This window comes from Pongo abelii, chromosome 10 (genome assembly GCF_028885655.2).
Source record: "Pongo abelii isolate AG06213 chromosome 10, NHGRI_mPonAbe1-v2.0_pri, whole genome shotgun sequence".
NCBI lineage: Eukaryota > Metazoa > Chordata > Mammalia > Primates > Hominidae > Pongo > Pongo abelii.
In genome coordinates, this window is record NC_071995.2 from 68256107 (window position 1) to 68280635 (window position 24529).

General features: G+C 35.3%; 1 protein-coding gene across 3 annotated transcripts in view; it reads left to right on the top strand.

Annotated features, from left to right (window-relative positions):
- The window catches only part of CNOT2 (CCR4-NOT transcription complex subunit 2), a 109253-nt gene that overhangs the window by 16710 nt on the left and 68014 nt on the right, over nt 1–24529 (top strand). For all 3 annotated transcript variants that reach the window (XM_024256270.3, NM_001133145.1, XM_054526505.2), the window contains 1 exon segment: nt 18017–18159. In XM_024256270.3, coding sequence (XP_024112038.1) covers nt 18112–18159 — 48 coding nt within the window. In that variant the 5' untranslated portion in view covers nt 18017–18111.

Here is a 24529-nt window from a genome sequence, read left to right on the forward strand (position 1 = left end):
TCTTTTTCGAGATTGTTTTATTAGTATCTGCTCCATGAATTTCCATATGAATTTTAGAACTAGCTTGCTAATTTCTCCAAAGAAACCAGGTGGAATTTTGATAGAATTGTGTTGAAACTGAACATGGGATGTCTTTCTATTTATATAGTTATTTAATTTCTTTTTTTTTTAATCAATTGAGGACCAGAATAGACTTTAATTTCTTTTAAGAATGTTTTGTAGTTTTTATGGTATGTTTTGTGTTACTTTTGTTAAACTTACACCTAAGTATTTTATTCTCTTGGATGCTTCAGAAATGGAGTTATTTTCTCAATTTCATTTTTGGATTGTTCATTGTTATTGTATAGAAATGCAATTAATTTTGGCATATTGATTTTGTACCCTGCAACCTTGTTGCACTTGTTTACTTAGTTATTATCAAACATTACTATTAATAAAATTTTAAGTATTAAACTGCCATGTAAACTTTTATATTTTCAAGTCTCCTGTTGGCTTATCTTGTATCTAGTTGTTGCATTCATTATTGACATGGAGTATTAAAAGTCTCCCAACCACTGTTGTTGAATTGGCTATTTCTCTCTTCAGTTGTCAGTTTTTGTTTCATTCATTTCTGTGCTCTTTTGTTAGGTTTATGTGTTTATAATAATCTTTTTAGTGGCTTCTTTAGGATTTTCTTATCTATGATATCATGTAATATGCAATTAGAGGTAGTTTCACTTCTTTTTTTCCAATCCGGATGCATTCTATTTTATTTTTTTGCCTAATTGTTCTGGCTAGAATCTTCAGTACAGTATGAAATAGAAATGGCAGTTCTGTTTAATGGACAACCTTGTATTATCTCCGATCTTGTAAGAAAAGCATTCAGACTTTCACCTTTAAGTATATACCTGTGTTTTTTGTTTTTTTTTTTTTCCATGGATACCTTTTATCAGTTTGAGGATGTTCCTTTCTATTTCTAGTATGTTGAGTGCTTTTATTATGATGGGCTGTTAGATTTTTTCAGATGCTTTTTTTGGTGCATCTTTTGAGATGATCATGTGGTTGTTTCTTCTAATATGTTGTATTACATTATTTTGTTTTTATGATGTTGAACAGTTCTTGAATTTTTGGTTCTTGATGTTGAACAGTTCTTGACTAATCCCTATTTTGCTGTATTTGTTTTCTGGTATTTTGTTGGGGAACTTTGTGCCTTTTTTTTTTTTTTTTTTTTTTTTTTTTTTAAGACGGAGTCTTGTTCTGTTGCCCAGGCTGGAGTGCAGTGGCACGATCTCGGCTCACTGCAACCTCCGCCTCCTAGGTTCACACCATTCTCCTGCCTCAGCGTCCTGAGTAGCTGGGACTACAGGCGCCCGCCACCATGCCCGGCTAATTTTTTTGTATTTTTTAGTAGAGACGGGGTTTCACCATGTTAGTCAGGATGGTCTCAATCTCCTGACCTCATTATCCTCCTGCCTCAGCCTCCCAAAGTGCTGGGATTACAGGCGTGAGCTACCACACCTGGCCAGTTTTTGTGCCTATTTTCATAAGATATATCAGTCTGTAGTTTTCGTTTCTTGAGATTTCTTTGATGTTATTATCTGGATAATAATGGTCTTGTAAAATGAATTAGGAAATGTTCCAGGTTCCAAAACTCTTCTCTGTTTTAGAAGAGTTTGTGAAGAATTGGTATCAGTTTTTCTTATAATTGGTACAATTCACCAGTGAAGCTGCCTGGGCCTGAGATTATTTTTTTTTTATGGGAAGTTTTAAAATTACTAATGTAATCTCTTCACTTGTTACAGGTTTATTCAGATTGTCTGTTTCATCCTAAGTCAATTTTGATAGTCTGTGACTTTGTAAGAATTTGTCCCTTCCCTTTAGTTATTTAATTTGTTAGTATTCTGTTCACATTATTTCTTTACGATCCTTGTTATGCCTACCCTACAAAGTTGTAGTAATGTACTGTTTCTTTCCTGTTTTTAGTACTTTGAGTTTTCTTTTTCTTTTTTGTTTTTATTTTATTGGTCAGTTTAGCTCAAAGTTTGTCAATCTGTTTATGTTTTCAGATAATAAACTTTAAAAAGTATTTCTCATTTTTTATTCTCTAGTTCACTTACATCGACTCTCATCTTTATTATATCCATTGTTTGCTTTTGGTTTAGTTTGCTCATCTTTTTCTAGGTTTGGTTTTGTTTTGTTTGAGACGGAGTCTCGCTCTGTCGCCCAGGCTGGAGTGCAGTGGCGCGATCTCGGCTCACTGCAAGGCTCCACCTCCCGGGTTCACACCATTCTCCTGCCTCAGCCTCCAAAGTAGCTGGGACTACAGGCGCCCGCCACCACACCCGGACAATTTTTTTGTATTTTTTAGTGGAGACGGGGTTTCACCGTGTTAGCCAGGATGGTCTCGATCTCCTGACCTCGTGATCTGCCCGCCTCGGCCTCCCAAAGGGCTGGGATTATAGGCGTGAGCCACCACGCCTGGCCTAATTACGTAATTATTTTTATCAATCTGTCGAGTTTGCTAGCAGTGAATTCTACCAATCCATCTTAATCTCCAAGTTTATTTTGCCTTATTATTTTTTTTTCCTGTTATTTGTGTTTTTTGAGATGCAGTCTTTCTCTGTTACCCAGGCTGGAGTGCAGTGGTGTGATCTCGGCTCACTGCAACCTCTGCCTCCCGGGTTCAAGCAATTCAATTCTGGAGGCCTCAGCCTCCAGAGTAGCTGGGATTACAGGCGCTTGCCACCACACCTGGCTATTTTTGTATTTTTAGTAGAGATGGGGTTTCGCCATGTTGGCCAGGCTGGTCTTGAATTCCTGACCTCAGGTAATATGTCTACCTCGGCCTCTCAAAGTGCTGAGATTACAGGCATGAGCCACCACACCCGGCCTATTTTGCCTTTTTTGAAGGATGGTTTTGCTGGATATAAAATTCTTTATTGACCGTTTTTTCTTTCATCATTTTGAATATGTCATCCTACATCTTTCTGGCCACCATTATTTCTAATGAGAAGTTAGTTGTGACAAGTCACTTTTCTCTTGCTGCTTTCAAGAGTCTCTTTGTCATTGGCTTCCAACATGTTGTGCTATGATGTTTCTGGGCATGAATCATGTTGTTTATCCTACTTGGTAACTCTTCTTGGATGTGTAGATTAGTGTTTTTCTTCCATTTCAGAGGTTATCAGCCATTATTTCCTGAAATATTTTTCTGTTCTTTTCTCTCTCTCCTTTCTTCTTACTCCCATTACACATATGTTGATTCACTTAATAGTGTCCTGTGCTTTTTTTTTCCTGAGGCTTTGTTCACATTTCTTTATTAATTTTTCTCTGAATTGCACAACCCTATCAAATCTGTCATCAAATTTGCATTCTCCTTGTTCTCCTGGTTCAGATATACTTTTGAGCCCCTCTTATTTTTGAGCCTCTGAATTTTTCAGTTCATTTTACTTGTTAACTACATAATATCTCTTTTTTTCTTATCTCTTTCTTAAAGATAAGACATTGTCATCATACTTTCCTTTACTTCTTTGATCATGATTTCCTTAAATTATTGAATATATTTTTAACTACTGCTTTGAAGTCTTTATTAAGTCTGACATCTTGGCTCTTAAACAGGCAGTTTCCATTGACTGCTTTTTCACCCTGTGTATGAATTACTTCTATTTATTTGCATGTCATAATTTGTGGGCGAGAGGCTGGACATTTTACATGAACTTTGCAGCATCTCTGGATACTGATCTTTCCTCTCCTTTGTGCTTACTGTTTGCTTGTTTAATGGCTTGGCTGGGCTATTTCAATGAAGTTTTATATTTCTTGCAGTGTGAAGTGCCTGATGTCACCCATGAGAGGGTACAGCCTTGGACATGGGCAGTTGTATTGGGATGATAGTGATTTTAGTAGGACCGTTTCCGATTGTGTCTTTCACTTATATGTATCTGTTAAAACCTCTGCTTCTGTTAGTGTCACACCCAGATGTGATAGCCTTTACTAACTGCTGGTGACTGCTCTTTTGTTATTAACAGTTCTCTGGAGCATAAATTTCTCCACAGTGAGATCAAATTAAATTTTGGCCCCTTTGTAGGGGCATTTTTTGAGGCTAGTCTTCAGTGTTTGTTATGAACTGAGGAGGTCTGTTCCTAGCTGTCTCTCTTCCCAGTTCTCTTTGGTACACTAGCTAGCCTGTGGTTTAACTTGTTCCTGTCTTAGAGCTACCAGCTTCCTTTTAGTTGCTTACTGCCCAAATCTCCATATTTTTGAGGGTACCCTTAGGCTTGAACTTCTCTACACTCTGTTTTAAAAAAGGTCTTTTCTTTTTGGGAGGCTTTTAGAGTTCTCTGCTCTTAGGTCTACTCCTGCTCTGCAGCAGAATCTCTGAGCCGCTACCACTGGGCAGGGTGGTAGCCTCTAGTCTTTTTGGCTTGCCTATCCCTGTGTGTAACCACTATCTTATGAGTGAGATTGGTTGAAGGCAAATGGGGCCCTTGTGTTCTAGGCCTGTCATGTTTACGGTAGAGCCTCTGCCTGTGGTTTGAGGCTGGTGGCAGAAGTGAGGGAGTTGAGTATAAGAAATTCTGTTGGCCTGTCTGTCCTGGAGAGATACTGTAACCCTTGACTGGAAACTAGGCAGGGAGAGAGCCCTGTCTTGACTCCATCTGCCAGGAGTAGAAATTTCATTATGCTGAGCTGGCAGAGGGAAGAAAGGGGCAGTGTGGCTCAGATACTATAGATTCTTGCTATTTCTATTGAGATTTAGTAGATTATTTAAAGTAAAATAGTTTTTCATTTGCTGTATTCCCTTAGAACACTCCCCAGAGCACTGAGTTCTTGTTTTCTTTTCAGGCAGTTTTCTCCAATTATGTTTTTTTTCATTAATTGAATTTTGACAATTAAGTCAGTCTTAATTTTCTCTGGATAAACCTTACTTGTTCATAGATCTTTGGGCATTTTATTGAATTTGATTTGCTAATATTTTGTTGAGAATTTTTGCCTTTATATTTATGAGGAATATTGGTCTTTAATTTTTTTTGTTATTGTTTTCTTGTTTTTAGTTTTGGTATCAGTAATGCCTCAAAAATGACTTAAGTGTTTTGTGTCCCATTTTCTGGAAAACATGTCAAGTTGGTATTACTTCTTCTTTAAATGTTTTGGTAGAGTTCACTGGTAAAACTACCAAACCTGGAGTTTCGTTTTGTTTCATTTCATTTCGTTTCGTTTCTCTCTCTCTCTTTCTTTATTTCTTCTTTCTTTCTCTTTCTTTCTTTCACTGTGAGTTCATTTGTTTCTGTAGGTATAAGACTCTTCAGGTTTTTTGAGGAATAGGTGCATTTCATCTAAGTTGCTGATTTTATAGAGTTGTTCTGGTATTATTATCCTTTTAATGCCTGTGGGTTCTATATTTTCTCTTTTATTCCTGATAGTGGTAGTTTCTGACTTTTTTCTTTGTCAGTCTGCCTTAGAGGTGCATCAGTTTTGGTGATTTTCCTTTTAAAGAATTAGATTTTCTGTTTTGTTTAGTTCTTTTTTTCAGTTTCTGTGTTTTTTCCTTTCATCTTTATTTATTATTTTTGTTTACTTTTGGTTTATTTTGTGCCCTTTTTCAAGGTTTTTGAGATGTAAGCTTAGGTGATTGACCTGAGATCTTTTCAAAGATAAGCACTTGAAATTATAAATTTCCCCTTGAGTACTAATTTGGTTACATCCTACAAATTATATGTTTTATTTTTATTTTCAATCAGTTTAAAATATTTCTAAATTTCCGTTTATAATACCTCTGTGACCATGGATTACTTAGATATGCACAGTTCAATTTTTATGTATTTGGAGATACTTTCCAGTTTCTCATGTCACTTTCTAGTGTAATTCTCTTACAGTCAGAGAATATCATTTGTATGAATTCAATTCTTTTAACTTTTTTTTTTTTTAAAAAAAGAACTAAGATGCAACTAATTTGATGAATGTTTCATTTTCTCCTTTTAGGGATTTGTAATCTACTGTCGTTGACGTTGTATTATTATTATTATTTTTTTTTTTTGAGACAGAGTTTCTCTCTTGTTGCCCAGGCTGGAGTGCAATGGCGCCATCTTGGCTCACCACAACCTCCACCTCTGGGTGGAGGCTGAGGCAGTAGTTCAAGCGGTTCTCCATGAGGCAGGAGTTCAAGTGGTTCTCCTGCCTCAGCCTCCCCAGTAGCTAGAATTATAGGTATGCGCCACCACGCCCGGCTAATTTTGTATTTTTAGCAGAGATGGGGTTTCTCCATGTTGGTCAGGCTTGCCTCGAACTCCTGACCTCAGGTGATCCGCCCACCTTGGCCTCCCAAAGTGCTGGGATTACAGGTGTGAGCCACAGCACCTGGCCGTTGAAACTGTATTCTATAAATGTCAATTAGATCTAGTTGGTTAATGATGGTGTTCTGTTTTTCTGTATCCTTGCTGACTTTTGTTTACTTGCTTTATAATTACTTAGAGGGATATTGAAATTTCCAAATGTAATGCTGGAATGGTCAATTTCTCCTCTCAGGCTTATTAGTTTTTGGTATTTTTAACTTGAAGCTCTGTTGTAAGTGTGTACACATTTAAGGGATATTATGTCTTCCTGGTGAGTTGGCCTTTTTATCATTATTTAACATACATTTCTTAGCCCTGGTAATATTTTTTATTGCTCTGAAGTGTACTTATTCTGATGTTAAGGTAGCCACTCCAGCTTCTCTTTGTTTACCTTTTGCATGGTATATCTTTTTTCACCTGTATGTTTCCTGTAGACAGCATATAGTCTTTTTTTTTTTTTTTTTTTCTTTTAACCATTTTGACAATCTCATTCTTTTGGACTATCTGTATCTAATATAATTATTGTTCTATGTGGATTTAGGTAAACCATTTGCTTTTTTAAATTTTCTGTTCCATTTGCTTTTTCACTCATGTGATTGATTCTTCTTTCCTGCCGTCTTTTGGATTATCTGATTACCTTTAATATTGCATTTTACTTATTGAGTTTTTTAGTATATTCTTTGTGTATTTTTTTTTAGAGATTACCTTAGGGATTACAATGCACATTCTTAACTTTTCAGAATTTACTTATTATGTTAGTTTCCTAGGGCTCCTATAATAAATTGCCACAAACTGTAGCTTAAAATACCAGAAATGTATTCTTTCATGGTTCTGGAGGTTGGAAGCCCCAAATCTCAAGGTATCATCAGGGCCATAAATCCTTTGAAGGGTATAGAGAAGAATCCTTCCTTCTAGTTTTGTTGGTTGCCAGCAATCTTTCGTGTTCCTTGGCTTATCCCTGCATCACTCCAGTCTCTGCCTCTGTTTTCACATGGTCTTTCTCTTCCCACTGTGTTTCTGTACTTAATCGCTCCTTTCTTTTCTGAAGACACAAGTCATTAGATTTAGGGCCTTCGTAAATCCAGTATGACTTCCTGTTAATTTGGTGAGATTTGCAATGACTCTGTGGCCAAATAAGGTGAAATTCAGAGGTCCTGGGGGTTAAGTCTTGAACACATCTTTTTTGAGTACACAACTCACTCCACTGCACTTATATCACTTCAAGTGGAATGTGGAAACCTCGTCAGCATGTAGTTCCCTTTACTCATCCCCTTTTATGTTGTAGTTTCATATGTATTACATTTGTATACTTCAGATACTAGTCACACAGTGAGGTCACTTGCTTTAAACTATCATGCATGTTTTAAAGGATTTAAGAGGAAAAGAATAGTCTATCACAGGGATTGCAAACTATGGCTGCAGGCCAAGTCTAGCCTGACATCTGCTTTTTGTAAATAAAGTTTTATTGGAATACAGCCACATTTGTTAGTTTATATATTGTCTCTGGCTGCTTTTACACTACAATGCAGAATTGATTAGTTACAATGGAGACTGTTAGGCTTGTGAAACTTGAAATATATTCTATCTGGCCCTTTACAAAGTATTTACTGTCTGACCCTTTACAAAAAAGTTTGCCAACTCCTGGTCTGACATGTATACACACATATTTTCCATTTTTTTCCCATTCATTCATAAAACTCTAAGTTTTCTACTGGTATTATTTTCATTTTGTCCAAAGAATCTTCCTTTCTTTATAGCAGGTCTGCTAGCAATGAATTCTCTTAGTTTCTTTCATCCGAAAATGTCTTTATTTCACCTTTGTTTTTGAAGGATGCTTTTGATCCATATAGAATTCTGGGTGGACAGTTCTCTTGGTAGCAATTAGCTAGAGTAGAGTAGCAGCAACTGCCTTCTTTAGGTGGTCTGTGGACTTTCTGGTTTGCCATACTTTCTGGTACTTTCTCTTGTCTCTTTGACATTGATACCCACTGCCATTCTTGATATTTACTATTGTGCCTATGTGGTGGTTTTTCTTATCAAAGGATCGGAAGAAAGTAAAATTTATTTGTTATTTTCTGAGACAGGGTCTTGTTCTTTTTCCCAGGCTGGAGTGCAGTGGTGCAATCAGAGCTCACTTGCAGCCTTGAACTTCTGGGCTCAAGTGATGCTCCCACCTTAGCCTCCCAAGTAGTTGGGACTACAGAGTGCGTGTGCCATCATGCTCAGCTTATTTAAAAAAAAATTTTTTTTTTTTTTTTTTTTTTTTTTTTTGGTAGTGATGGGGTCTCACTATGTCGCCTGGTCTGGCCTCGAACTCTGGGCTCAAGCGATTTTTCCTACTTTGGCTTCCCAAAGTGCTGGGATTACAGGTGTGAGCCACCACACCTAGCCAGAAGTAAAATTTTTACTGTACTCGTGTTTCTATGTAGTGGGAAAACAAAATAATAAGTCCGTGTTTCAAGAAATGTGGGAGAAACAGTAATTTTTCATGGCATTTGGAATGTTTATACATGTCCGGTATGCAAAAAGGATCATATCTGTTTTCAGACTTGTCTTTTTAAACATTTGAGTTGGCATCTTATGCTGCAACATATATTTTCAAAATGCTTTAACATCTCACCCATCATTTTCTTTTTCAAACTAGCTCTTTTTCCTGTATAATTTATGTCTTTCCCTAATAACTTTTTGGCATATATTTTCGGTGTCTTTGCCCTGTCTTGCTTTCTTATAGCCAAGTCACATCAAAGTTGATTTAGCCCTGGGTTGTGAATCAGAAATCCTGGATTCTGTTTTCTCTCACTCTGTCACTAATTAGCTGTGTGTATGAGACCTTGAACAAGGTTAGGCCTACCAGACTACAGTGTATCTCTGAAACAAGGTGTTTCAACTCAGTTTTGCTCTGAAGCTTTTTTTTTTTTTAAAGCTCTTTACTGTTCTAAGTTACTCTCTGCCAACAACCTTGTTCATGCTGTGATATTCTCATCCAGAGGTTATTAATATTTTTTGTTCCATGAACCTGTTTGGCTCTCTGGTGAAGAATGTGGACCCCTTCTCAGTAATAGTTTATATGTGCAAAATTAAATACATATGCTTATGAGGGCACCAGTTATATTGGAGTACAGTTTTTAAAATATTGACTAAACAAACTCAGTAACGTGCATATCACCACGAAGTCTACTGGTATATAGTATTAATAACTTTTAGACTTGTGATGAATATAAATGATAATTTGAGATTTGAAGCAACTAAAGTGATATGAAAATATCTGTGGTTTCTAGTGGTAACAAAAATCATCACAGGTGCCTCTAGCACCACTGTGGCTTGTTACCTACATTTTAAATTAAGGAAATACTAAATTTCAGTTAGAGGTTTGTAAAATTAAAGCTCTAGCTTTTTTACCCCAGCCAAGTTTATGTACCCTCTGCATTCAGTCCAAAGACTGAAGATTTATAGAACCTGATTAAGAATTCTGTCTTTTCCGGCCCATGAGACATTTAGCTTAGTGCCTAATATATATTAGGTGAACATAGGTTATGTGTAATACATATGAAATACATTCCTCAGTGAAAAAGTGTTGCTAATAAAGGTTTGAATATTATTGCCATTTGTGACCTTGTGTTAATTATAATTAGTGCTTTATAAATCCATAGAGAACAATTGGCAAACACAGAGTTTTATTTACTACCTGGCATATAGTAGGACTCAGTATTTTTGGAAGGAAGTTAGAAGAGTCTCTGATGATTAGTGTCAATGATTTTTGACCATTTTATTATTAAATACTTGTTTCAAAATCTCTGGTGAATTTCTGTGTGAAATAATTTGTTTAGTTACTTTAGTATTTCTTGACAGGGAATACTGGTATCCCCTATAAATGGCAAGCTGCTATAGTTATCCTTAGTATAACACATGATAAACTGAAACGGTTCTTAGATAAATAAAGCAAACAATACGTTTGTCTGCACTGCCTGAAAATTTTGAATTGCACAATTTTTCAAATATTCTCAATTCAGTAGCAGTGAAACAACACATATTGAGGTAAAAGTTCTTTACATTAATAGTATACTACCACTGTTCTTAGAGTAGACTCATACCCCTACTTCTTTGATTCTAGGTTTACTCTAATTTTAATGTTTCTCCTGGAAATGTAAGTCCTAAGTTTTTATAGGGCTTTTTAGCTGCCTTCTTCCTCCTCATAGGTAAATAGCCATTTGTTGAATAAAGATATTAATATATACAGAAATATGTTTGTAACCAATATTCTTAAACCTACACTTAACTGACCCACTCTTTTAAACAAACCATTATTTTAGATTCTTAGTCCTGAGTATTCTGAGCATTTGTAGCTAGTAAACTACTCTCTAGTTTACCCTTGTACCCTTTTCTCCACCAGGTTAGTTATATGCCTAACAAGAATCAGTTTTTATGCCAGTGTTAATGTAATTTTTATTTTAAATGTGATCTAAGTGAATAAAATATGAGCACAGAAAGAACTATTGTTTTAATGAAAAGCACAGTGAATGGTTCGGAAGGACTTTATATAAAGTTCTTTACAAATTGCTAAAGGATTAGGTGTGGATAAGCCCAGAGGTTTAGGAAGCTTTTGGTTCAATTGACTAAACAGTATGGAAAACTATTTTCTCACATATCTGGAGGAATGGAAGCTTTTGTGTGGTTGGTTAATGCAGTGGTTTAATAATTAATTCCAGGGTCAGATTCTTTCTGTTTGTTCTGCCATTGTCAGAGTGTCAGCTTGTCCACAGGCTAACTCTCTTTATGGTTACAAGATGGATATAGTAGCTCTAGTTGTGCTATTCTGATATAACAACCCCTCTTGGGGAAAGAGGGGCTGTTTTTCTTCCTTTCCTAGAATCCTACCATCAGTTTTTCCCTTATGTCTCATTAGCCAGGGTTGGTTTAAATGCCCTTTCATAAATCAATTACTGACAAGAGGGATAGGATTACCATATTGGCTTAGACTGATCACATTTACTCTTTTATTTTTGAGACAGGGTTTCTTGCCGGGGCTGGAGTGCAGTGGCACGATCTTGGCTCACTGCAACCTCCACCTCCCAGGTTCAAGCGATTCTACTGCTTCCGCCTCCTGAGCGGCTGGGATTACAGGCACCCACCATCACGCCTGGCTAATTTTTGTATTTTTAGTAGAGTTGGGGTGTGCCATGTTGGCCAGACTGGTCTTGAACTCCTGACCTCAGGTGATCAGCCTGCCTCAGCTTCCCAAACTGCTAGGATTACAGGCGTGAGCCACTGTGCACGACCAGCATTTACTCTTGAACCATGTGGGAAAGTTTGAATATTTGGACAACTATGGTGGTCACAGATAGAAGGGCTTTTAGAGTGTCAACCAGGAGTGTTTGCTATGGCGAGACAGCTATTAAAAAATTAGAAAGTATTTGTAAAATTTCAGAAAGATTCTGCTATTTATTTGCCTTTAAGGTCTTCTTCAACTTTAAACAAAATTGAAACTGGGCATCTTAAAAGATGCATTATACAAAAAATGATGTGAAAAGTTAATTACTAATCCTACACTCAAAAGCTTGTCCTACATCAGACTATCAAGGGGGAATAAATGTACATTTATATTTTAAAAGTATTTGATTTGGCAGGAACTAACTTTTAAAATTAACCTTCTGGTTGCTGGTCTTTTTCTTACTACACAAGGTGCTTCTGCTGCAGTCCTTGTAAAGAAAATGATGTTTCCATAAAATTAAAGTTAGTAAAGGATTTAGTATATTTCTTGTGGTTCATTTATTCAGTAAAATGTATCTGTTATGTATCACTTATTGTAGGTACTTGTGATAACAGTGATAAGCTTAATAGAGAAGGTTCTTCTGCTTAAGGAACTTCAGGGATACAGACAGAAAACAAATGAGAACAAAATTCAGACTGTTGGGTGTTCAGTGAAGGCCTTTCTGAAAAGAGATAGTCAAGCAGACATGTTAACGTCAGGAAGCACTTTGGCATTTGGAGATTTGGGGTAAGATCGTTGAAAAGGAGCAGCAAATGTAAAGGCCCTAAATTGAGAACTGACTGGATGTGTTTGAGAAACACAAAGAAAGGCAATATGGCTAGTACTTACTGAGATATTCTCACTTCTTTTCTTACTCTTTGTTTTCTTACCCATCATTAGTAATCACTATATTGCTTATACCCTTAATTCTGTTGCTTCTCTCATGCTTCTTAATACTCACAACTTTTGGTTAAGTCTGCTTCTACCTATACTGTTCCTGCATCCCTGCAGTTGTGTGTGGCTGGAGAACACCAGCCTCCCATGGGTCCTTAGTACTACTTGGCAATTCTACCTACTGTCGTTCCTCTAATCCCTTCACTCTCCCTTTCTTAGAAGACCTTTTCCTCCCTTCTCAGACCTCTAACACTTCCTCCCATATTCTTATGCTCACCCAATAACTTCATTTCTTATTTTACTAAGGAAACAGAAACAGCTGAATGAGAACTTCCATAGCTTTTATTACTATGGCCTACCTGAATCTGTTCCTGTTTACTATCTTTGTTTCTGTTTCTATTGATGATATTTCTTTGTGCCTATCTAAGGCCACTCTCTTATTAATGCCATCCACATCTGCTCAAAGTCATTACTCCAGTAATTTCTCTCTCTCCATCTTGTATCATCAGCGTTTCCCTCTGTGCCATAATTTTTCCTGTCTTTAAAAAAAGCCTTCTGTCAACGCTAAATTTTTTCAGCTATTACCATTTTTCACTTTTATGGCAAAACTTCTTGAAAATGATGTCTGTACTTTGTCTCCAGTTTCTCTCTTCCTGTTTTCTTGTGAATCCAGTCTAGTTAGTACATTTATTTCACCAAAGCTATCTACGAAGATTACCAAGTAGGTGATTTCCATGCTGCTAAATCCAAAGATTAATTCTCATCTTTTTTTTTTTTTTAAATCAACAGCATTTTGAAACAGTTGATTACATTCTTCCTTGAACCATTTATTCCAGTTAACTTTCAAGATATCTGCCATACTCTCTTTGGTTTTCATCTCCCTCTCCGGCTGCTCCTTCTCTAAACCATGAACTAGACCATGCAGATATATTATTTTCATTTATAATACAAAATTAAATCACACAGAAGCTAAGCAACTTGTGTAAACATAGGCAGCAGGAAGACTAGAAACAGCCCCTATTGTCTGAATTTCAGACCCCAGTTTTATTTAAGCCTAAATCAAATGAAGAGCTTTTAATTTTCAAGCCTATGGTTCAGAAATTATTGAACTTTTGTCATTTAAGATCAGTAGGATTCCCTTTATAAGTATTCACTTCATTTGAAACTTTTAAGCCACAGTAGAAGAAAATTTCTGTCTGGAGATGGTGGGCCTTTTAGATAGACCTGACTCTACTTATAGTAAATTTTGTGTATCAGATGTGTGGAATCCTGCTTGGAGTATGGGTGAGAGAACTATACAGTTGAGTTAAAAGTAGTACCACTGTGGAAAATGGAAGACACATACAACATTGTTACAAGACATGACAACCAGAGAGCAAATTCATTTCAATAGATTATTGTTAAGTTGTATTTTGTTTTTCTTTGTAGATATAGGCAACTTTTCATTTTACATGCTAATTATAGGTCTGTGAAACCCATATTACTAAAATACTCAGAGAAACTGTTCTTAGTTAATACGGCAATTTTCCCAGACCAGGTATGGTATTCTTGAGTTTTGTTTATTTTTATTTCACTGAAATTCTTGAGTTTTATTTATATTTATTTCATCTGTCCATCAACTCAGAATTTTTAAAACATTTATCCATGTGATCAAGCAAAAAATTAGTTCATAAGGGCAAGGAAATATTTATGTGACTGCAGTCTACCTATTAAGAAAACGTTGCTTGATGTATTTCTAGAATTTGAGGAACCCTTATTTTAAAGATAATGGCTAAATGCATTTACTGCATGTTTTATTGAGCTCCAGTGAAATCGGTCACATCTTGTAGTTCGTCCTAATTAGTAGCCACCCTAGAATGTAATGTCTTCAGTTAAAAAAAGAGAAAACCTGTTCAGCTGGTTCAGCTGTCTTAACCTAACCAAATTCATATTTTAACTTTGAGTGTGGTAATGACTACCAAATTACAGATATTTTAGATACTATTTTCAGCCTCTAAAATATTTTGGCATTGTTTAAATACTATTGAGTAATGAAGTGGGATGAGGGGAACATGGGGAAGGTTTTTAAAAAAGTTTAAAAAAAGAAAAAGTTAAAAAAGATTCATCTAAGTCATTTTATTTTATAGCTTAGGAAACTAAGGCCAGAGAGAAGTAATTGATCTATTTTTTGTGTTTGTAATTTTGCCTTTTCCACAATGTCATATTAATGGAATTGTTCAACGTGTGGCCTTTGGGGTCTGGTTTGTTTCCTGTAGCAAAAATGCACTTAAGATTCATCCATCTTGCATGAATTAACAGCTTCTTCCATTTTGTTGTTGAGAGTATTCTGTTGTGTAGATACTCTGTTTATCCATTCACCTATTAAAGGACATCACGTCTTCACTGGAATGAAGTACATCTTTATACATGTACTGGTTTTGGTGTGAACCTGTTTTCAGTTTATACTGGTAAATAACTTCAGGGCATAGTTGCTGAGTTGTATGGTAAGCTTGTGTTTACCTTTATAAGAAACTGCCTAACCTTCTTCTAACATGGCTGTACTTACCTTCATTTTTGAAAGATATTTTAGCTGGGCTTAGAATTCTTTGTTGATAGTTTTCTTTTCTCTACTTTAAATATATTGAACCACTCTCCTCTGATTTGCATTGTTTCTGGTGAGAAGTCTGATGTCATTCCTACCTTTGTTACTCTATGTATTTTTTTCCCCTGCTTTAAGATTCTTGTTTATTGCTGTTTTGCAGCTATTTTACTCTGAGATGTTGTGATCATGTGGTTTTGTTTTTGTTGTTCTCTTTAGAGGTTGTTGAATTTGGATCTGTGGGTTTATAGTGCTCATCAAATATATTTAAAAAAATTAGTTCCAGTTTCCCCTCGTTGTGCTTCAGCCTCAAAACTACAGGCAGTGAGCTGGGTGCACTACGTTTGTTCCTTTTTCTTGATGATCTTTGTCCTGAGAAGATTGTTGTGTGATGTCTGGAAACCATTGTTTCATATATTTTGTCTAGTTTTCTGTTTATTTACGGTAGAAGGGTAAACATAGCCTCCTTTTTTCATCATGAAATACATCCTTGCCTTATAGAAAATTTCATTGTAGTTTTGCAAATATTCGTCTTTTCTGAATTCTTGAATATTTATAGGACTTGGTGGGAGAACAGTGTATAAACCTTAATAAATTTTGGCACCTAGGGTGCATGCTCTCTCTCATACTTGTTCCCTTTCACAGACTGTGTCTCTCTTTGACTTATTGTACATCCTTTCATTTCCAATATGAAGGTTACCAACAGAATTTATTGCTGAATATTTTTATTTAATATAGTACAGTGAAGATAGTGGTGACAGATGTTGACTTTTCATGTTTATTTGGAAGAAAATACAGTGTCTTCAGTCATTTTTCTTTTTTGTTTATTAAAAGGAGATAATGATTCTTAGTTCGCTATAGAATATTAGCTCCCACATTGATTAGAGTATATAGTGGCTCTGGATTGAAACTCCAGGCCATGAAATATTTCCAGTTGTCCCCAGAAGAGGAAACAAAGCAAATAATAAACAGATTTTCCCTTTATACGAAAATCCATAATTCTTCAAAGTGAACTTTTATCTGGTAACTTCTTACAGATTAAATATTAATATGTATTGTTGTGGTATTAGCCTATAAATTTTAGTCCTTATTATTTTTTGTATATAATTAGGTTGTGTTAAAGATGTATACAGCATTAAGGTATTGAAAATTACCTTACCTGATTATAGATTTCCAACATTCTTTTGCTGACATTAATATAATTTGTGGTGATTCGTAGACCCTAAATATTATATAAGAAGGAAAACATTTTATTCTATAAGTACTGACTGAAATTTTGCATTATTATCCACTGAATTCAGTGTCACCATGTATGTATTAATAGTAAGGCAAGTACTACTTTACAATTTAATATTATACAACACTAATATTAAAACGGTTAATATTTATGGGATGCATAATAAAATAATCTTGCTCTCTTTTTGTGACAATCGTGAAAATTTGAGTTGGAGCCAAATGTGCGTCATTTAACAATTTCTGAATATCCAATTCATTTGGTAACTTTTCCTTATGAATAACTTCATTGCTTGCTAAATGATAAAGATTACATTTATAGTAGTAAATATGCTTTTAAAACTTTACTCCTTTGTTATTTTTGAAAGAGATATTTAATTCCAAAGGTATTTATAAATTTGGTAATCAGCAATTACAGTTTTGTCATACAGCCTGACTGAAGTATTTTGGCTAAACGTACACTGTAAGATAGTCAGACTTAAGTAAAAATACAACTCCCACTACCTTTGTGAAGAAACGTAAAAGAGGAGCCAGAAGATAGGTTTTTGTCACCTGGGTTCTTTTTAAAACTTAAATTTAGTAATATTCATTTTAAATTATTATTATTTTTTTAAATGTTCTGCCCGTATAGATTGCTTTTTAGAGGTACTCCATATATGTGTGTACATGTGTGTTTGTTGGTTTTAATAATTCTGATTCACTCTCCTTATAAATTATAGATTAGATGTTATCTCCTCACAAAACATGTTTGTTGATATTAAATAATTGCTCTGAATTTGAATACAATGTTTAGTGGCTAGCAAGATTATTAGTTCAGTAGGTATACATACTGCTTCCTTAGGGAGAATGTTTAACAAAACTTAGGTAAGAGATATCTGTCTTGAAAATGCGTATTTACAAATTCTTTGTAGACCCACCTTTGAATATTTGAACTCTCATTTTCAATATTCATTTTAAAGATAGCATGTCTTGTGACTGTCACCTCAGCTTCAGTGATTTTTTTTTTTGGTGGGAGGTGGTACCTGGAGTGCAAGTCATTTTGACTTATTTTTATCTCTGCAGTTTAAGAAATTAGCCCCATTATTTTTTCATCCAGTGTAAAAAAGTGAATTCCCTATTGGAATATGCATGAAATTGGATGTCTGAAAGACAAAAGCATCAAAGGAAGTTGACATATTTGCTCTTCTTTTTGGAGTAAAGTTTAATAGAATATTGAGTTAGGTTTGTATCTCTTAATCATGTTAAGAATATATGTTGCATTCCCATTTTGTTGCATGGGAATAAACCTACACAGAATGAATCGGTAGCTGTGTGAATAACTTATATTTCTATCTATCATATATAATCATTTGGAGGGGAAGGATTTGTAGTTAAAGGATTGAATATGAATTGTATATTTTTGAGATAACTGGAGAAGATTCATGTAAAAGAAAAAAATATGTCAGTTGTGGGAGGGGTAAACTTTTTTGTACACTTCATTTTTTATTCACTGTAAATTTCTCCCTTGTGTGTGATGTCTGGCAGACAGTCTTAATTGAAGAAAGTAGAAGTGGGTAGGAAGAATGTTTCATATTTAATAATTTCTGTTGCAAATAAAGTATGCCAGTCTAGCCCACGAAAATGGTTACGAGGAAGACTAGAGTATAGAGCAATTACTTTTTGTTTTTTGTTTTCTGTGTATCATATTGAATATTTTTGCTGCTGTTGATATATTTACATGTTAGTAATTTTGATGGCTTTTGGATAATTCCACTCTAGAGGGAGACGTGGTGGGCGGTCCTTCCTGTGACACGACCCTTGAGTGACAGTTCTATTTGATTGCCTCCGGTACTGTGAGGAAAGGACACGACTCTATGGTGAGGACTGATGGACATACATTATCTGAGAAAAGAAACTACCAGGTAAGACCAGTCTTTTTTCTTTTTTCTCTATTGGTCTTATAGCTACATTGAAACTGTTTAAGTGTGTTATATGTAATTGGAACCAGCAAATTGGATACACCTCAATTTGAAAATTTGGGTTTATAATTTTAAATTAAGTACCGGATTTGATAGTTGAAATAGTTGGGAACACTTTTCAAAATAAAGCGTATTCATAATGTGTATTCTTTTAGTGTCAAATCAGGTTTTCTGAGATATTTGTCAAAACTTAGATTATTTGATATACAAGTTATGACTTCATGGCTGAATTCAAAACTGGTAAAAACAAAGTGTTGATTGCTTTTACGTATATTATTCCTGGAAGACTAAACCCGAAGTCTTGTGCTGTATTTTGGATAACAAAGTATATGTCACAGAAATGTAGACAAAATTGAGTAGAGTATAGAAGAAATAGAAATGAGAAACCCAGGGTGCTCAGAGACCCAAATTCTATTGAATGTGTTATTAGTTTGCTGTCCTTAAAATGCTAGATTCTTGTTTTCTCATTTAATAAGGTGGTTAATAATATCCATTCCTTATTCAGTGTGTAGGAAGGCTGGAAGAATAGTGGAAATGTAACATTGCTATTTCTGAGCTTTGAAAAGAAGGTGAATTTTAAAGATTGTGCTATTAAACAGTGATTTAAAGAAAACCAACATATTTGAATTTAGTTTTTTAAAGGAAATATCCTTTATTCATTTGATAGTGATCTGTTATCACATTTATTTAGTTATCCAGAATACAGAATACTTTAAAGTTTGAGTACAAATAAACTTTTAGGCTTCCTGCACAGATATGTATCCAACCTCCTGACCTCCCACACTTCCTTTCACTCATCAGTTCATTCCCTCTAGGTTGCGAAGGCAGCTAGTATGATAGCAGCAGCTTTGGTTAACTAACTGTTTATCTGCTAACCATTTATTTTAGCCCAGTTAATCTTTTCTTCCCTCAAATTGGAAAAGTGAGCAGTGGAGCAAATTGTAAATTAGTCTTTTTGGTGTATGGTATAACAAAGAGGCTTTGATTATAAGATCTGGGTTCTGGTTTAGGCACTGTTTCTAATTAAAAATAATGTCATATTTAACCTTTCTAGAATTTCTTCTAACTTGGTGTCTAAAGTTTCTTGCCAGATCTTTATGATTTTAATAAGCCAGAGAAAACTGAGGGTATGCTGAATCAGTTTTCTCTGTAACCTTTCTTCTGAGTTGTCCTCATAGACTTGACCAACATAGCCTTTGCTAATGATCTGTACTCAGGTGTAGCTCCTGCTTCCCAACCACTTCCAATTACCTTGACTCATAAGATTTTAATTGGTCACACTTCCTGGACTTCTGCATCTTTTGGTAGGTTCTGCCAAATTATTTTAAGAATTTTGTGATTCTGAATTATGTGGCTTTTCAGTGCTCATAATCCAATTTGTAAAGTGTGAATGTAGAATTTTTATGTGATTACACACTATAGTTAATTTGTCTCATGGAACCACATTAATATAGAATTCCAAAATTTATACTTAAGAAAGAAAACAGAATTATGTTCTATACATGAAGAGATTTGCTTATTCTTGCTCATTCTACACTAAAAGTACTCCATTGTTTCGGTCACATTATTTACAAATAATCCAGGTTTTTGAGCATACCTGGAAAATGCATTTTTGGTTATGGTTTTGCTGCCTCAAAATGTTTTCCCTTTTGTCTTTTCGTTTATTAATACATAATTGTACGCATTTATGGGGTACATGTGGTATTTTGTTACATGTATAGAATGTCTATATAAGAATGTATGGGAAATTCAAAGGAATGTTCATCACTAAAGTAACATTTATATTTGTACTGGTAGTCTAAGAATTTTTATTTTCTTAATATGTTCATCATAATACCAAACAGGAAATTCTGTTTCTATACATGTGCTTTTCAGAGTAGGGTTCAAAAATAAAATAATTTTACAATCCAGCTTAAAACAGCTGTTTCCAAGGTATACTTCAATATGCATTTAGCATCACTAAGTAAAAACAAAAGAGAAAAGGGACATAGAGGGGTAAATTCTAATGTTCCATAGCAGAGTAGGGTGACTATAATTAACAACAAGGTATTGTATATTTCAAAATAGCTAGAAGAGAGAACTTAAATCTTCCAAATTGATGAAAATGATTTTGGATTTTTAAAAATTCTATTTTGGAGGAAATTTATGTATTTTTCATGGATAAAGTAGAATTTCTTTGTGTCTATGTTTATAACCATTTTCATTTATTTTTGAGGACTTTTGCTTTTGAGGGACACTTAATATTTTATATTTATTTGAACATTCTGATAATAGGCTAATACTGCAGAGTTTAACAAGAATTTTTGTAACATTTCTCCAGGTCTCATTTCCTTACAGACCTGATTAAAGCCTTAGGAATTTAGTTTAGGAAGGTGCATTCCCTTGGCTCTATACTAAAGATAGTGACTTTTAAATGGGCTTGGTTTGAAGTATTGATTTTTATGGTGGTATCTACTTTGTGTGTTTTCTTTCTTACTATAAATTTAAGCCCAGTTAGGTATTTGGAGTTTGAATATAGTAGTTGAAGTTTATTTGCAGAGATAGACTGGCATATTAGTTCAGATAAAACAATTTATTTATATGGCTCATGGTTCATTTTTGGATTGTCAAGCTTTTTCCAAGGAAATGCACCTTCAGTTTTTGTAAGCATTTTCTTATCTTCTTCTAATTTAGATTAACTTACCCTAACTATGAGCATGCGCATGCACAAATGTAAACCATTTTAATTACCAATTTAACTAATCAATGGCTTTCCTTTTTTTTTTTTTTTTTGAGACAGACTCTTGCTCTGTCACCCAGGCTGGAGTGCAGTGGTGCGCTCACTGCAACCTTCGCCTCCTGGGTTCAAGCGATTCTCCTGCCTCAGCCTCCTGAGTAGCTGGGATTACAGGCGTGCGCCACCACACCCAGCTAATTTTTGTATTTTTAGTAGAGATGGAGTTTCACCATGTTGGTCAGGCTGGCCTCGAACTCCTGACCTCGTGATCTGCCCGCCTCGGCCTCTGAAAGGGATTACAGGCGTGAGTCACCGGTGCCCGACCCGACTTTCCCTTTGTTACTTAACATATTCAAGCTTCTAAACATTACGTTTAGACTTTCCAAATTCTGGCCTCCTTACATACATTTACCTTTCCAGTATCTCTCCTGTTAATTTTTGTAGTAGATTTTCCCATTTAGTAATACAACACTGCTTTTAATCTCCCTGTCATGTAGTTTTACACCCACAAGGGTTTACTTATATTGGTTCTTTTCATGTAATGCCTCACCTTTGTTCACGTGATTCAAGAATTAAGTATCAATTTTTCCAGATGTCACCCTATGGTAGATTCAGTGTTCCTTTCCCTTTCTTTCATAGCCTTTACATACTTCTAGTTTAGTGTTTACCAGAATACATTGTAGTTGTGTTTATTTGTCCTTGTCTTCCTATAGACTTGTGCAGTCCAATGCCATAGGCACTAGTCACAAGTAGCTATTTAAATTTAAACTCATTTAAATTAAATAAATTTTAAAGTTCATTGGTCACATTAACCACATTTCAAATGCTCAGTGGCTACATGCTGCTAATGGCTACTGTATTGAACAATGCAGATACAGAACATTTCTATCATTGCAGAAAATCGTATTAGATAATACTGCTGTATCTAATAAGCTTCTTGAAAACTGGGACCGTATCTGTTTATTTTGGTACTGCGAATACCTAGCTTGGCGCCTGGTATGTAGATAGGTGTTCAGTGCGTGTTGTTCCAATAAAATTAAATAAAACAGTGAAAGAAGGGAAAGGAAGAAATGGAAAGTATACTGGGTAACATACCAGTGTAAGTGGTATGGGAAGATAGAGGTATTTGCAAGATATTTAGATGTTACTTTGAATGGAACTTTTCAATATGAGGTCATTGGTTACATCATATGCTAGCTAATTCAATGCATTATCTACAAACTGGGTCTAATGCATCCTATTCCGTACGTTTCTGAAGAATGATTCATAATCTAAAACATTGTATTTTTGTGGAATATAGTATGTCAGAGAACTGTAAAAATGATTGTATTGCCATTTTCTTCCCCAACATGAAATATTTTACTTCCTTTTAATTAACTTTAAAAATCACAGATGCCCATTACCAAAATGTTGAAGAAAAATACGGAATATAAAATACAGTGTGAAAGTTTGCCTTGACAACTTTACTCTTAACAGTTTGGTGTGTACCTCTTCAGATCTTTACTAGTGACTATATAGTGTAGATGTGATTCATTGTCTTTGTCTTTAACAAATGTGTATTTTTCTGTATTGTACTTAATGGAGCTATTTCCGTTTCCCATTCTTTCCTCTGCCCTCTTTCCCAGAAGTAATCAATAGTTTTAATTTTGTGTTTCATTCTTTATATTTTTATAACTTTATTACATATATGTGTTTCAGTGTATTGAGGTACATCTTTTTTATGTATTGTGTGGCAATTTTTTGGAAAGTGGTGCCCCATATTTTATTGAGTAGGAAAAATCATAATTTCTAGCCCACTCAAGACCCTAAACAATTTCCTAGATATAGCTAAAGTACTCAACACCTACTTGATAATTCACCAAGGATTTCTGCATAATACAGAGTATTTAAAATACAAACTACTTAATATAAACAGAAACAAATGAATCACTAAGTATATTTCCATTTAGTATATACTGTATTCAGATCATAATTTTTCTTTTATACTGCAATAAAAATGTAATTGTAAATAAACAGTTAAGTGTATTTCCTTTCTTTTATTGTAAGTGGCACATTATTGAACATCTTTCTCTCTCTGAAGTCAGGATGCATCTTACAGCTGATGGTGACTTCGAGTCATAGTTGTGACAAACAGTACTAGCACCAAAGCATCTTAGAATCTATGATATATAGTATGTTAAAGATATATAATGAATATAAAGAACACTTAATAAAATAAAATCATAGCTGAGTGTAGTGCTGTGCACCTGTAGTCCTAGCTACTGGAGAGGCTGAGGCGGGAGAATAGCTTGAGCCCCAGAGTTTGAGGCTGCAGTGAGCTATCATCACACCACTGCACTCCAGCCTGTGTGACAGAGCAAGACCCTCAGTCAGTTGGTCGATCAATCAGTCGATTGATGGGTAGATAGATAGATAGATAGATAGACAGATAGATAGATAGATAGAATTTTATTAAATTAATACTTAACAATTGAAAATTTGGCAGATCTGGTGCCCAGAGAAGAAAAATTGAGTTTGTAGTTATTATTGCTGCTTGGTGTTAGGTGAAGATGAATAAGAGCGACCTAATGAAAAAATGAGTTTTTTAAAAAAAAAAAAAAAGGAAAAAAGCCTGAATCCAATGAATTGGTTCAGTTTCCTCTTCTTTGCTCTTGAAAGCCTTGCAACCAGATGGCTGTGACATGTTATCACTAGCCAGAGATAAAGTAAAGGGGTAGAAAAAACTCACATGGATGACTTTTTATGTGCCCTTTACTTGCGTTTATACAGCTGCTTAAGATGAAGTTGCTCTTATAATTACATTTTTGATTGTGAAAGCTCTGTTCATGTCATGATCACATGATCAGCAACAGAAGTCACGTTTACTTCATGATGTAAATTTTTTTTTTTTTTTTTTTTTTTTTTTTGAGACGGAGTTTCGCTCTTGTTGCCCAGGCTGGAGTGCAGTGGCGCGATCGCTAGAGTGCTCACCGCAACCTCTGTCTCCTGGGTTGAAGTGATTCTCCTGCCTCAGCCTCCTGAGTAGCTGGGATTACAGGCATGTGCCACCATGCCCGGCTAATTTTGTATTTGTTTTTTAGTAGAGACAGGGTTTCTCCCTGTTGGTCAGGCTGGTCTCGAACTCCTGACCTGAGGTGATCCATCTGCCTCGACCTCCCAGCGTGCTGGGATTATAGGTGTGATCCACTGTGCCCAGCTTTTTTTTTTTTTTTTTCTTTTTTTTTCTTTTTGAGACAGGGTCTTACTCTGTCACCCAGGCTGGAGTGCAGTGGCACCATCTCCACTCACTGCAACCTCTGCCACCCGGGTTCAAGCAATTTTCGTGCCTCAGCCTCCCAAGTAGTTAGAACTACCTACACGCACCACCACATCCGACTAATTTTTGTATTTTTCAGTAGATACAGGATTTTACCATGTTGGCCATGCTAGTCTCAAACTCCTGACCTGAGGTGATCTCCCTGCCTTGGCCTCCCCAAAGTGTTGGAATTACAGGCATGAGCCACTGTGCCGACCTAATCTAAATTTTTAAAAATAAAATTTGACCTTTTTTTTTTTTTTTTGGCATTCATGGCTTCTCTTTGTCCTCTTTCTCAGGCC